General features: G+C 39.5%; 1 protein-coding gene across 3 annotated transcripts in view; it reads left to right on the top strand.

Annotated features, from left to right (window-relative positions):
* The window catches only part of GABRB3 (gamma-aminobutyric acid type A receptor subunit beta3), a 285,371-nt gene that overhangs the window by 249,653 nt on the left and 20,878 nt on the right, over positions 1-14,840 (top strand). For 2 of the 3 annotated variants that reach the window (XM_070774991.1, XM_070774990.1), the window contains exon 7: positions 12,041-12,193. The exons of the other annotated variant lie outside the window; for it this stretch is intronic. In XM_070774991.1, the coding sequence (XP_070631092.1) occupies positions 12,041-12,193 (153 nt within the window). The remainder of the gene's footprint in view (positions 1-12,040; positions 12,194-14,840) is intronic. 3 annotated transcript variants of the gene reach the window in all.

The following is a 14,840-nucleotide window of genomic DNA, read 5'->3' as shown; positions in this document are numbered from 1 at the left end:
CATCAGAATAGGAGAAAATGATAGCAAAGGAAACAACTGACAAAGGATTAATTTCCAAAACAACTCAATACCAGAAAAGCAGACAACCCAATCAAAAAGTGGGGAAAAGAACTAAAGAGACATTTCTCCAAAGAAGACATACAGATAGATAGCTAACAAACACATGAAAAGATGCTCAATATTGCTCATTATTAGAGAAATGCAAATCAAAAATACAATGAGATATCACCTCATACCAGTCAGAATGGCCCTCATCAAAAAGTCTACAAACAACAAATGCTGGAGAGGATGTGGAGCAAAGGGAATGCTCTTGCACTGTTGGTGGGAATGTAAATTGATACAGCCACTATGGAAGACGGTATGGAGATTCCTTAAAAAACTAGGAATAAAACCACCGTCTGACCCAGCAATCCCACTCCTAGGCATATACCCTGAGGAAACCAAAATTGAAAAAGACACATGTATCCCATTGTTCACTGCAGCTCTATTTACAATAGCTAGAACATGGAAGCAACCTGGATGTCCATCAACAGATAAATGGATAAAGAAGTTGTGGTATATATACACAATGGAATATTACTCAGCCATAAAAAGGAATGCGTTTGAGTCAGTCCTAACGAGGTGGATGAACCTAGAACCTATTATACAGAGTGAAGTGAGTCAGAAAGAGAAAGATAAATACTGTATTCTAATGCATATATACAGAATCTAGAAAAATGGTACTGAAGAATTTATTTACATGGCAACAATGGAGAAACAGAGAGACAATAGACTTATGGACATGGGGAGAGGGGAGGAGAGGGTGAGATGTATGGAAAGAGTAACACAGAGACTTACATTACCATGTGTAAAACAGCCAGCCAATGGGAATTTGCTGCATGTCTCGGGAAACTCAAACAGGGGCTCTGTATCAACCTAGATTGGGGAGGGAGATGGGAGGAAGTTTCAAAAGGGTGGGGATATATGTATACCTATGGCTGATTCTATTGAGGTTTGACAGAAAACAGCAAAATTCTGTAAAGCAATTATCCTTCAATAAAAAATAAATAAATTTTAAAAATCAACTTTCAAAATACTATTTTGCTTCACAATTATGATTATAAAACAAATGAAGCAAATTACAAAATTTTTTTGAAATCTGCATGTCACACCCTTAAAATATGCACTTAATTTTCTGTAGAGTCCATTCATGAACTCTGTGCTTTAGTTTTTATCCTAAACTAAAGCCCATGATCAAATGATTATGCATGTGGTATATAAATACCATCTACTGTAAGTCTAGTGCTGATATTGTATGAAATGTTAGAAGAAGGAATTATCATCCATACCTCATTGTCTTCTAAAGCCCAGAGATAAATTCTCGTTATTTTTCCCCCATTGACTTTCGTTAGAAGGATCCTCAGAGACAAGTTACCTGTGCTTACTGGCCAAATACTACTAATCCCTCAGTGCAAAATGGCTGAAGTAGAGAAAATTCACTCTCAGCACCAAATGGGAGCTTAACTATCTCATCTTGTTACTATGAAATAATTTTCCTTTAAGGGCTCCTGACCTACAGAAGCCAGATTTTTTTAGAAATACCCAACACCTCCTTTGCAAAAATAAGTCTTGTCTAACTTCATCTTTTGGAATTGATTTGAAGACTTCCACGCAATTTAAAAAATATGTTCAATAGTAAAAACACTTGGATTACAGAGTCCTGAGCACAGAAAGCACCACAGAGGAGAGAAAGGAAAAGAACAAGTAACTTGATTTTATCGAGTGGGTATTTGGGGCCATTTAGTATATTTGGGGGCTTCCCTGATAGCTCAGATGGTAAAGAATCCTCCTGCAATGCAAGAGACCCTGGTTTGATTCCTGGGTCAGGAAGATCCCCTGGAGAAAGTGATAGGCTACCCACTCCAGTGTTCTTGGGCTTCCCTTGTGGCTCAGCTGGTAAAGAATCTGCCTACAATGTGGGAGACCTGGGTTTGATCCCTTGGTTGGGAAGATCCCCTGGAGTAGGGAAAGGCTACCCACTCCTTATTCTGGCCTAGAGAATTCCATGGACTGTATAGTCTGTGGGGTCACAAAGAGTCGGACACAGTTAACTGACTTTCACTTTCAGTATGTTTAGTACCAGTAAAGTACATGTAGTACATATTCTTTTTCTTCTAACAGAGTTCTTAAGGTGCAATTTATATACCATAAAATTTAACCATTTAAAGTATGTAATTCAGTTGTTTTTATTGTATTTACAATTTTGTAATCATGACATTCCTCAAATCAATTTCCAAATATTTTCATCACCCTGAAAGCTCTGTACTCAGTAGCAGTCATTCTTCATTTCCCCCAACCTGCTTCCCCTAACCCTATCAGTTCAGTTCAATTCAGTCACTCAGTCGTGTCCGACTCTTTGTGACCCCATGAATTGCAGCATGCCAGGCCTCTCTGTCCATCACCAACTCCCAGAGTTCACTCAAACTCACGTCCATCGAGTCAGTGATGCCATCCAGCCATCTCATCCTCTGTTGTTCCCTTCTCCTCCTCCCCTCAATCCCTCCCAGCATCAGAGTCTTTTCCAATGAGTCAACCCTTCGCATGAGGTGGCCAAAGTACTGGAGTTTCAGCTTAAGCATCATCCCTTCCAAAGAACACCCAGGACTGATCTCCTTTAGAATGTACTGGTTGGATCTCCTTTCAGTCGAAGGTACTCTCAAGAGGCTTCTCCAAAACCACAGTTCAAATGCATCAATTCTTCGGTGCTCAGCTTTCTTCACAGTCCAACTCTCACATCCATACATGACCACTGGAAAAACCATAGCCTTGACTAGATGGACCTTTGTTGACAAAGTAATGTCTCTGCTTTTGAATATGCTATCTAGGTTGGTCATAACTTTCCTTCCAAGGAGTAAGCATCCTTTAATTTCATGGCTGCAGTCACCATCTGCAGTGATTTTGGAGCCCAAAGAAATAAAGTCTGACACTGTTTCCACTGTTTCCCCATCTATTTCCCATGAAGTGATAGGACCAGATGCCATGATCTTTGTTTTCTGAATGTTGAGCTTTAAGCCCACTTTTTCACTTTCCTCTTTCACTTTCATCAAGAGGCTTTTGAGTTCCTCTTCACTTTCTGCCATAAGGGTGGTGTCATCTGCATATCTCAGGTTATTGATATTTCTCCCGGCAATCTTGATTCCAGCTTGTGCTTCTTCCAGCCCAGCGTTTCTCATGATGTACTCTGCATAGAAGTTAAAGAAGCAGGGTGACAGTATACAGCCTTGAACTACTCCTTTTCCTATTTGGAACCAGTCTGTTGTTCCATGTCCAGTTCTAACTGTTGCTTCCTGACCTGTATACAGGTTTCTCAAGAGGCAGATCAGGTGGTCTGCTATTCCCATCTCTTTGAGAAGTTTCCACAGTTTATTGTGATCCACACAGTCAAAGGCTTTGGCATAGTCAATAAAGCAGAAATAGATGTTTTTCTGGAACTCTCTTGCTTTTTCCATGATCCAGCAGATGTTGGCAACTTGATCTCTGGTTCCTCTGCCTTTTCTAAAACCAGCTTGAACATCTGGAAGTTCATGGTTCACGTATTGCTGAAGCCTGGCTTGGAGAATTTTGAGCATTACTTTACTAGCATGTGAGATGAGTGCAATTGAGCAGTAGTTTGAGCATTCTTTGGTATTGCCTTTCTTTGGGATTGGGATGAAAACGGACCTTTTCCAGTCCTGTGGCCACTGCTGAGTTTTCCAAATTTGCTGGCATATTGAGTGCAGCACTTTCAAAGCCTCATCTTTCAGGATTTGAAATAGCTCAAGTGGAATTCCATCACCTCCACTAGCTTTGTTCGTAGTGATGGTTTCTAAGGCCTACTTGACTTCACATTGCAGGATGTCTGGCTCTAGGTGAGTGATCACACCATCGTGATTATCTGGGTCGAGAAGATCTTTTTTGTATAGTTCTGTGTATTCTTGGCACCTCCTCTTAATATCTTCTACTTCTGTTAGCTCCATACCATTTCTGTCCTCTATCTGTCTCTGTGGGTAACCATTAATCTAATTGCTGTTGCAGTAGGTTTGCCTATTCTGTATGCTTCGTATGAATGGAATCATACACCGTATGGTCCTTTGTTTCTGGCTTGTTTTACTCAGTGTATTTTCAGGGTTCATTCATGTTGTGATGTGTATCAGTACTTCACTCCTTTTTGTTGCTTGAGCAATACAATGTATATTTGCTGGAACAATACAATATTCCATTGTATGAATATATCATGTTTTGTTTAATCGTACATAAAGTTGATGAATTTGGGGCTATTTGCACCTTTTGGCTATCAGGAATAAAGCTGCTATGAACATTCATGCACAGGTGTTTCTGTGCATGTAAGTTTTCATTTGCATTATGCATGTACTTAGAATCGCAATTGTTGGGTCATATGATAACTATGTTTAACTTTGTGAGGAACTTCCAAACTGTTTGTCAAAGTAGCCGTACCATTTAGGTTCCCTAGGCAATACATGATAGTTCTAATTTATCCACATTCTCACCAATGCATATTATTGTCTGCCTTTATATATATATATACATACACACATATATATGTATAATTTTATTAATTTACTTTTGGCTGTCCTGAGTCTTCCTTGCTGCACAGGATTTTCTCTACTTGTGCCAGGCAGGCAGAGTCGGCTTTCTAGGTGTGGTGCACACGCTTCTCACTGCTGTGCCTCCTCTAGTTGCAGAACATGGTCTCCAGGGTGCACAGGCTTCGGTAGCTGCAGCACAAGGGGCTCAGGAGCTGTGGCTCCTGTGGGTCTGAAGCGCAGGCTCAGTAGTTGCGGTGCACAGGCTTAGTTGCCTCGCAGCTTGTGGAATCTTCCTGGATCAGGGAGCGAATCCATGTCTCCTGCATTGGAAGGTGGATTTTTTTTTTTTTTTTTTTTTAAACCACCGAGCCACCAGGGAAGTCCTTATCTGTCTTTTTTATTGTAGTCATCCTAATAGTATGAAATGGTATCTCATTGTGATTCTGAGTTGCATTTCCCTAATGAGTAAGATACTGAGCATCTTTTATGTGCTTACTGCACACTGTTCTTATCGTCTTTGGAGGAATATGTATTCAAGTCCTTTGCCCATTTTTAAATCGGGTTGTTTGTATTTTTTGTAAACCTTTATACAGTCTAAATACAAGTTCCTCATCAGATATATGATTTGCAAATATTTTCTCTCATTCTGTGCATTTTATTTTCATTTTCTCTTTAGTTTCTTCTGCAGAATAATAGTTTGTAATCAATGGAGTAAAATTTATCTATATTTTCCCTATTTCACTCATGATATCCATGCCCTAATTTTATACACAGGGAAACTAAGGATCTGAGAGGACAACCAACTTCCTAAAGGAGTATCCCAGATAAACCCTGAGCTTGAACCTGGATCTCTCAGAGGCCCCTGCTCTTTGCTCCAGAGTCATAGGACAGCACATTCCAGCTTTGCTGTAGAGATCAGAAAGAGAATTATTGCCTGATTGAGACAGTCTTTGAAAAAGTCTGTTTTTCCTCTTTCTCTAGTTCCTATTTCCTATATCTACTTTCCTTTATGAAAGTTTTGAAAATATTTTAATTTAGGTAACTGGTAAGAGGGGGTGAGAAAATTTGAAACACCATTTTGAACTTTAGGTTGTATTATACAGTTAAAAAAAAGGAGATAAATGAATGAGAGAGCATCATAAAGACACCAAGAGCATCCCTGAGCTCCCAGGCAAAGCATCACGCAGCTTCCTAGGCAGTCCTGGGAGAACCCCCTTGGTGGCTGCCTTGGAAGGGGACAGGAATATGTAGGTAGGCCAACCCTACTGCAGTTGCCAGAATATGAGCTTGTGACTTTATAGATACATTTGAGTGGCTCTTACACTTGACAAAGGTGACATGATACTCTGCATCCACATTTTTATGAGTTCTTCAGCAATATTAATGCCTTAGAAAGTTCTGTTTATTTAGGCTGCACAAGAGATCCAGGGCCTTGTTTCTGGCACAGCTTTTAGTGCATCTGGGGAAAAAAGGTTGAGATCAGCATTTCAATAGATAGTCTTGCCAAGGAAGTCCTGAACTGGAACAATGCACTTGTGTTCAGGGACTCTACCTTTGATGGTTCAGCATCTACTTGGGAACGGAACCACATCTACATTGCCACACAAGCTCTAGGGCTTCTGTGCCTTTCTGTTGTAATTTATAAGCTTCTGTTGCTCTTTTGAAGGTTATATTTCGGTGCAACTGACTCACTACTTTCCCACTTGAAAATGATCAAGCCACTTGTTATGATCATTTGAGGAATTTTCTCCACAGATACAGGCTACATCAAGATATCTGTTGTATCAGTGTCAGGACCTTGTCCAACAGAGACTCTATGCATTCTTGAAGTTGCACACCAAATGGCAAAAGCCTTTGCCTAGGGAGGGGTTCGGGACAGGGGGACACGTGTACACCCATGGCTGATTCATGTCAATGTATGGCAAAAACCACCACAATATTGTAAAGTAATTAGCCTCCAATTAAAATAAATTAATTAATTAAAACAACAACAAAAAAAGCCTTTGCCTAGAAGAATAGGTCTTGACATCTCTGAAGATTCTTGTGATTATTAACATTTGAGAGCATAGACCATCTTCTTATTCATCTTTATTGTTTCCTCCACTTAACATTCCCACCTGTGGGACTAGGAGATTGGGATTGAGGGATAAGACAGGTGGTGAATGCCTAAGAATTTTGTTAATTTGAAAGTGTATTTCATATTTAAGAAACAGAATGTAATTACTAAACAAATACATAAGAAAATGGTATATTTTCTTAATTCTATGTTCTGTGTTAAACAGTATCTTGGTGAATACATAATTTTGAGATCTGAGTAGTATTTCCTTCTTCAAGGCCACTAATGACCCTCCAAATATTTGACTATGTTGTTATATCACTGGCCTCCATGTTGCCCAGGGTAAGTATTCTCAAAAGTGTATCAGTTGAACTTCACTGCATGAATATCAGTATTTGCCTTGTAGGGGACAGTTTCTCTAAAGAAATTGAACTTTGGAAAATATTAAGAAAGTTGACTCCAAAAATGGAAAATGGGGAATATGATAGATTACATTGTCATTAAAAAAATATTTGCTGCAATTCCCTGGAAGAGGATGGAACTTTTCTACCTTGGTGACGTAAAGATTGACAATGAGACTTGCTCTGGAGAATGAAATGTGATAGGAAGTATGTGTGGCCCTTCTTTCACAGTGTCCCAGCTGCCTTCCAGATAGAGGAAGCTGAGTGACTATGGAGCACAAGAAAGAAAAAGCAAATAAATCTTTGTTGTAAAGTCACTGAGATTTAAGGGGTCTTTTGCTACTACAGCATAAGCCAGTCTGTCCTGATGAAATTGGATAGCGTTCCAAGTAGAGTGGATATAGTGAGAAATATCTGAAGCATAAAGTAGCAAATGATTAGTAAAGGCATGAGATCACTATGAAATTGCAAATTAAGATCTGATATTGAAGGTACTTCAATATAAATGTTGAAGGTGGCCATAGGATTTCAAACCAAGATTTAATAAAATTACTGACTGTTTTGAGTATTAAACTTATTAAATAAATCAAGTATGCCTGTTCATTCTTTCAGCACACTGGTGCATTTGTTAATAACCAAAGATGTTTTAGACATTTAGCTAAGCATGACAGTATATGAAAACTGTCTCACAAACTCTGCCTGGGAGTTTATTCATCTTACTAAGGAAGATCTTATCTTGGTAAATGTTAATGATTATAATTTTAAAGAGGAAAGAAAATAGCTAAAGACGGTAATTACTTGCATTTGGGGGTAAAAAAGGATTTATGGGAGATGTGGCATTTGACCAAGGCCTTGAAGTATGGTTAAGGAAAGACATTTCTTAAGGGGAGAGCAAGGGGTAAAAATCAGCAGAGGCAAGAAATGTGTACAATTATTTTGAGGCAATAAGGGTAACTTCTTGGCTAGAAAATGTTATGTTTAATACAGAGGCATGGTATAAAATAAAACTAATGTGAACTTGGGAAAACATTTTGGAGAAACTAAAATTCCCAGGTGACTATTTTGACCTTTATGGGAAGCAGCATAAGATGTTGAACATGTGATCACTCTGCTTTTCAGACATGTGGAGAGCACTCGGTGCCAGGGCCCAGGCAAGGCTCTGACCTGGCTCATCATATCTATGTATGTAGCCACATAGACATGGAATGTATTATAAAACAACAGAGTGTATCAGATCTTTCAGAGGAAGCTTTATTTCACAAATGGCGTGGAAAACTTGGTTAGTTGTTTGTGGAACAGAAACCAATGTGCATGTTCACTTCACATCAAACCCTGAAATAATCACCAACCCTCACAATAGGGTTGTGGTCAGTTGTCTGTTGAGAACTTATCTAAACTTAAAAACAGGTTTTAAAAATTACAGGGAAAAAACAAACTGGATAGACTCAACTATGTACAGAAATTTATGTTTTTATATATCCTTCACCCTACCCTATTACAAGTTTTTAAATAACTGGGAAAATGCTTGTAGAGTATAAGCAAAGATTAGTATCAAAAGAACTTGAATGAATAGCTAAAAACAGAGGAACAAAAAATGAGAAAGATGAATTAATGGTATAATTAGATTATTTATAAGGTTAAATAGTTAATAGTTATAAGGATAAACTGGAAAAGGTCAGTTTCCATTTCAATCCCAAAGAAAAGCAAGTTCAAAGAATGTTCAAACTACCACACACTTGCACTCATCTCACATGCTAGCAAAGTAATGCTCAAAATTCTCCAAGTCAGGCTTCAACAGTATGTGAACCAAGAAATTCCAGATGTTCAAGGTGGATTTAGAAAACGCAGAGAAACCAGAGATCAAATTGCCAACATCCACTGGATCATTGAAAAAGCAAGAGAGTTCCAGAAAAACATCTACTTCTGCTTTACTGATTACCCAAAAAGCCTTTGACCATGTGGATCACAACAAACTGGAATTCTTAAAGAGATGGGAATACCAGACCACCTTACCTGCCTCCTGAGAAATCTCTATGCAGGTCAAGAAGCAACAGTTAGAACTGAACATGGGACAACAGACTGGTTCTAAACTGGGAAAGGAGTATATCGAGGCTTTATACTGTCATCCTGCTTATTTAACTTATATGCAGCGTACATCATGCAAACTGCCAGTCTGGATGAAGCATAAGCTGGAATCAAGATTGCCAGGAGAAATATCAATAACCTCAAATATGCAGATGACACCACCCTTATGGCAGAAAGTGAAGAAGAACTAAAGAGCCTCTTGATGAAAATGAAAGAGGAGAGTGAAAAAGCTGGCTTAAAACCCAGCATTCAGAAAACTGAGATCATGGCATCCTGTCCCATCACTTCGTGACAAATAGATGGGGAAACAATGGAAACAGTGAGAGACTTTACTTTTTGAGGCTCCAAAATCACTGCAGAAGGTGACTGCAGCCATGAAATTAAAAGACGCTTGCTCCTCGGAAGCTTTGACTAACCCAGACAGCATATTGAAAAGCAGACATTTCTTTGCCGACAAAGGTCCATCTAGTCAAAGCTATGGTTTTTCCAGTAGTCATGTATGGATGTGAGAGTTGGATCATAAAAGAAAGCTGAGCAGTGAAGAATTGATGCTTCTGAACCATGGTGTTGGAGAAGACTCTTTAGAATCCCTTGGATTGCAAGGAGATCCAACCAGTCCATCCTAAAGAAAATCAGTCCTGAATGTTCATTGGAAGGACTGATGCTGAAGCCGAAGCTCCAATACTTTGGCCACATGATGCAAAGAACTGACTCATTGGAAAAGACCCTGATGCTAGGAAAATTGAAGGCAGGAGGAGATGGGGATGACAGAAGATGAGATGGTTGGATGGCATCACTGATTCAATGAATATGAGTTTGAGCAAGCTCCAGGAGTTGGTGATGGACAGAGAAGCCTGGTGTGCTGCAGCCACACAAAGGGGTCGCAAAGAGTTGAACATGACTGAGTGACTGAACTGATAAGGTTAAAATCTGGGGGGAAAAAGCATTAAGAAGTAATCAATTAAAAAAAGTGATTTGACAAATTTTTCCCAAGGAAATTAGCAAAAGTAATTTTTTTAAATATTATGTAATATTGTTAAGGGGCTTCCCTAGTGGCTCACCAGTTAAGAATTCCCCTGCCGATGCAGGAGACATGGGTTCAATCCCTGAATTGGGAAGGTCCCCTGGAGAAGAAAATGGCAACCCACTGCAACAGTCTTGCTTGGGAAATCCCATAGACAGAAGGGCCTGGTGGTTACCATCCATGGGGTCACAAAGAGTCAGACATGACTTAGTGACTAAACAACATGTAATACTGTTGTTTACAAAATGAGACAGGCACTTCTATAAAGTACTCATATTGACATGTTCACTGGTATGGTTCTTTTGCAAAGTAATTCGGGACTATGTATCAAAAGCCTCCAACATTGGCCTAATAATTCCTTTTTTGACACATTCATTCTAAGGAAATAATTTTAAGCATAATGAAAGGACTCAACTCAAAGGTATTCCTAAGAATATTACTTAAAGTTTTGCAACAATGGCAACACCCTAAATTTATCACATTCAGGAAAATGTATTTATATACTATAGAATATATGTGTATATATTTGATGGAAAATCAGGAAAAATTCAAAATTGTATATGTAAGTAGTTTGTAATAAGGATGAATATGTTTATGTTACAGTGATAATACAATATGTGCATTTGATCAGAGTTATATAAAAGAAACTAGACAAACACACAAGCACACAAGAGATTGGAGAAAATTTTCAGATTGTCAGCTTTTAAATGCTGTGTGTATTAGGCTAATTCTTTTCTCCGTTATATAATTTTGACTGAAAATGTGATTAATGCTAAAGTAGAAGCCTGGAAATTAAAGTCTTTCATTTACTACATAGAAGAAATAGTCATATGAGTGAACCAGACTGGAAAAGGGGTAGACTGTAGTTACAAAACCAGAAAGGGATGTGAAGTAAAATCAGGAAAATGCACATATTTGGAGGCAGGAGGGGAACGTGAGCCTGTCAGGCTTGGAGTAGGATGAAGACAAGAAATGCGAGGTCTCCTGAAACTTTGGGTGGATGAATCTCAGAAAGAGAGCACCACCCATCATTGAAGGCAGGAGGAGAAGAGGCAAGGAATCTGATGAGAAGGCTGGCCTTCCAGCAGTCTCAGTTGAGTCCAGAAAATTAAGAGCTGGGCGATTTGAAACTGGTAAAGTATATTGTTGAAATGGTCAGGAAGAAATGGAGGTTACACGTGCCTGCTCCTCAACGAAAAACCAAAATCAAACAGAAAAGGTAAATAAATATACAGGTGGCATAGCAGTGGGCTGTTTTCTCACTCTGCACTGGCAGTGGTGGTGGGGTTCACAACTGTCTAAGTGGAATGTACACATTAGGAGGTTAACACTGGGATTGAAATACAGGAAAGCAGACCGGATGCTTCTTCTCAGCCCTCTTTGATTCCTTTCCTGTGGTTGGAGCAGAGCATCTCAGAGCACGCTGCTACCCTCTGTTCCTCTCATGCTCTTGAAGAGGGGGTGCCTGAGCTGTTCCAGGGGGTCCAGGGTCAGTGCCTCAGACATCTGCACTGTTGCTCTAGATGGGCTGACGGAGGAGGACTGATAGAAACCATTTTGCTCAGTAAAGCCTTGAGCCAAATCTTCCCTATTTACAGTCGAGGAGAAGGAGATTATTAGTTGAAAAATAAATAAGATAGTTGTCACTATTCCAAGAGTTTTCTCAGGGACAGTTTCCAGCTGAGTATATGAGAGAAGAGTAGCCTCATCATGACCTCATACGTAGACTGAAAATCATTCATCTCCCAAGTTCTCAATGGAACTTAGGTGGTGGAGGCAGGTTGCATGGTTGTGGACCACCCCTCCATTCTGGGCTTTTCAAATGCATGCTGTTGACCCATGGAAATGAAAGCAAACTCTTTGTCTGCTGTGTCTGATCTCCAGTGTAATCCCTGTCTGTTTACCGTAGGTGCCTACCCTCGGCTCTCACTGAGCTTTCGGTTGAAGAGAAACATTGGATACTTCATTCTCCAGACCTACATGCCCTCTATCCTAATTACAATTCTCTCATGGGTGTCCTTCTGGATCAATTATGATGCATCTGCGGCTAGAGTTGCCCTTGGTATGTGCTATTTTTAAATGATACCTAAAATATAAAGTCACCATATCATTACAATATGAAGGGAGTTCAAAGACAATAGTTCAACTACAATTTTTGACATCATGACACCAGTCTTGCCCATATAGTCACTTTTTATCTTGAAATACTAATTTCATGCATGATTCCCTTGATGTGTTAATTTAATTATAAGGCTCAAATGTGAATTTTCATGCCCATGAAAGGGAAAATATGCTTGCCGAATATTTGCATAATAAAACTGTTTTTGACACTAATTTTAAAGCAAGGATTAACATCTCCTGTTCAAAATCAGTCTATGGCTCAGAAAGGAAACTTGATTAATTGCACATTCTTTTTTAAGTCAGAAAAATAGCCAAATGTTATACCATATCATTGGAATTACACAAATGAATGAGCATTAAAATGTGATACTAAATTCTAAGTTGTTCTCAAGAGCTTTAGTGATCTCTTCTGGCCACTGGTCTCTTGACAATTGGATTATTAGCTGATGTACAGTATATATTATGTGTTCCAGTATGATTTCTAATATTTTTTTCAACATTAAGGGAAGGCTTATATTTTCAGAAACATTATTTTCTACTGAACTAATTATTATGAGACTTCATGAACTAAGTTTCATTTAAATACATTTTAGGTAAGAACAAAGCTGAAGAGCAATTGTCCAATTTATCCCATAATATGGGTAGGGTTGAGTTTAATTCCTAGGAGTGAAGTAATTAATAATACCTTTCAAAATTTCTAGGAAAGAATTAATTCTGCTTGTAAGCCTGCAGAAAAGCATAAGTATTCAGGGATCTGGTTGTCCCTCTTTCTTACTTTTTCTTTTTACTGTCTCTTCCCAGAAATTTAAGTTTCTTAGTATCTTGCTTCCAAGAGAATGTGTGTACGTGTGCATAAGTGGATATCTGGCTTAGACCCACAGACAAGTGACTCACACTGATTCAAGATTAGATTTTTTTTCTCATGAAATAACATGTAACAGCGGCTTAAGAGGAAACTTAGGTAACTATTTCTAAAGTGTTAGCTGAATGTAAAGACACTTAGAGAATAAAGTATCAAAAAATTAAAAGTTTTGTAGTAACTGTTAATCTATTTCTGATGGGTTTGGTATGGAGTCCCTGGTGGCTCAGCAGTAAAGAATCAGCCTACAATGCAGGAAACGCAGGTTCAATCCCTGGGTTGGGAAGATCCCCTGGAGAAGGGAATGGCTATCCACTGCAATATTCTTGCCAAGAAAAATCCCATGGACAGAGTAGCCTGGCAGGCTACAGTCCGTGGGGTCACAAAGAATCAGACATGACTGAGAATGTGCACGCACATTGGTAAGGGAAAAATCTCTTGAAAATATCTTCAGGATTCTTTTACTGCCTGCAGAGGTTACCCTGTAACGTCAATCCTTTCTGTGAAAGGCAAAGTCACTCAGTCATGTCCTTTCTGTAGCTTTTGCCTTTTCCACTAATGTTACTAGATTGCTCTTTGTTAAGCTAATTTCTCTTATCACCTGAAGAATTTACAGCTAAAGTGAATTTGCAGGGGTAGATCCAAATTTGGGGAGCTGTTAGCTTATTAAACTTCAGAAGTTCTCTTTAAGAAAAGAATATAAAATATACAAATACAGAGTTCCCAGAACCCCTCCCAAGGCTGTAAGAAGCCTGTGCTAGAGAAGCTGCGGCTTCCTGAGCTTCCAGGGAATCTGCCTCAGAAAATCTGTCATTTTTTGAGAAAATCAGAGAGATATGAGTACCAAAGAACCAGAACTATCAGACATCATCAGAAGTGAGGTGTACTGAAAATGCAAATTCCTCAATTTTCTATATGTATGTATGTTAGTTGTTGCAGTTGTGTCCGACTTTTTGTGACCCCCTGGACTGTAGCCCTCCAGGGTCCTCTGTCCATGAGATTCTCCAGACAAGAATACTGGAATAGGTTGCCATGTCATAATCCAGAGGATCTTCCCCACCCAGGGATCGAACCTGAGTCTCTTACGTCTCCTGCATTGGCAGGCGGGTTCTTTACCACTAGCGCCACCTGGGAAGCCCTCTCAATTTTCCAGATGATACAAATTCTGTAGCTCCTAAATGGTAAATATCATCTTCCACAACATTAAATAAATAGTCTACCTGGAGCGGGTTAGAGTGGACATAGCCTTATTACAGTGTATGAAAGTAGACTCCACTTTTTCTTGACAACCCAGCATTGTTGCTATAAACCTCAGTCATGCTTCTGTGGGTTTGGGGGACAGAGGAGTGGTCTGCCCAGACTTACTAAGGCACATTACCACTGGAGATGTGCTGGGTCCTGGTGAATATCAGAAGTCCGGGAGCCAGGCATGAAAGGCAGATTGAAGGCATTTGTTAGTGTCAGGTGGACTTGAGTTTAGAGATCCCGAAGGCAACTGTGGTCTCCAGGCTTCAGTGTCTGGCCCAGCAGACATCTGGCAGGTCCAGCTCTGAGCATGGGACTCCCTCTGTCCCATGGCCTCTCCTTCTGTCCCAGCTCCTGCATGAGACACAGTCTTTGAGCCTGGGTCTCCAGGACGTGGACAGTGACAGCACAGTAACTCCATTTGGCTAAGGAAATGTGTGTCATCAGCTTATGAACTCTGAATAACACCAAGAACAGTAATCAT

Source organism: Bos indicus, chromosome 21 (genome assembly GCF_029378745.1).
Source record: "Bos indicus isolate NIAB-ARS_2022 breed Sahiwal x Tharparkar chromosome 21, NIAB-ARS_B.indTharparkar_mat_pri_1.0, whole genome shotgun sequence".
NCBI classification, from domain to species: domain Eukaryota; kingdom Metazoa; phylum Chordata; class Mammalia; order Artiodactyla; family Bovidae; genus Bos; species Bos indicus.
Note: the sequence above shows the minus strand (reverse complement) of the source record. Positions and strands in the feature narration are given on the sequence as shown.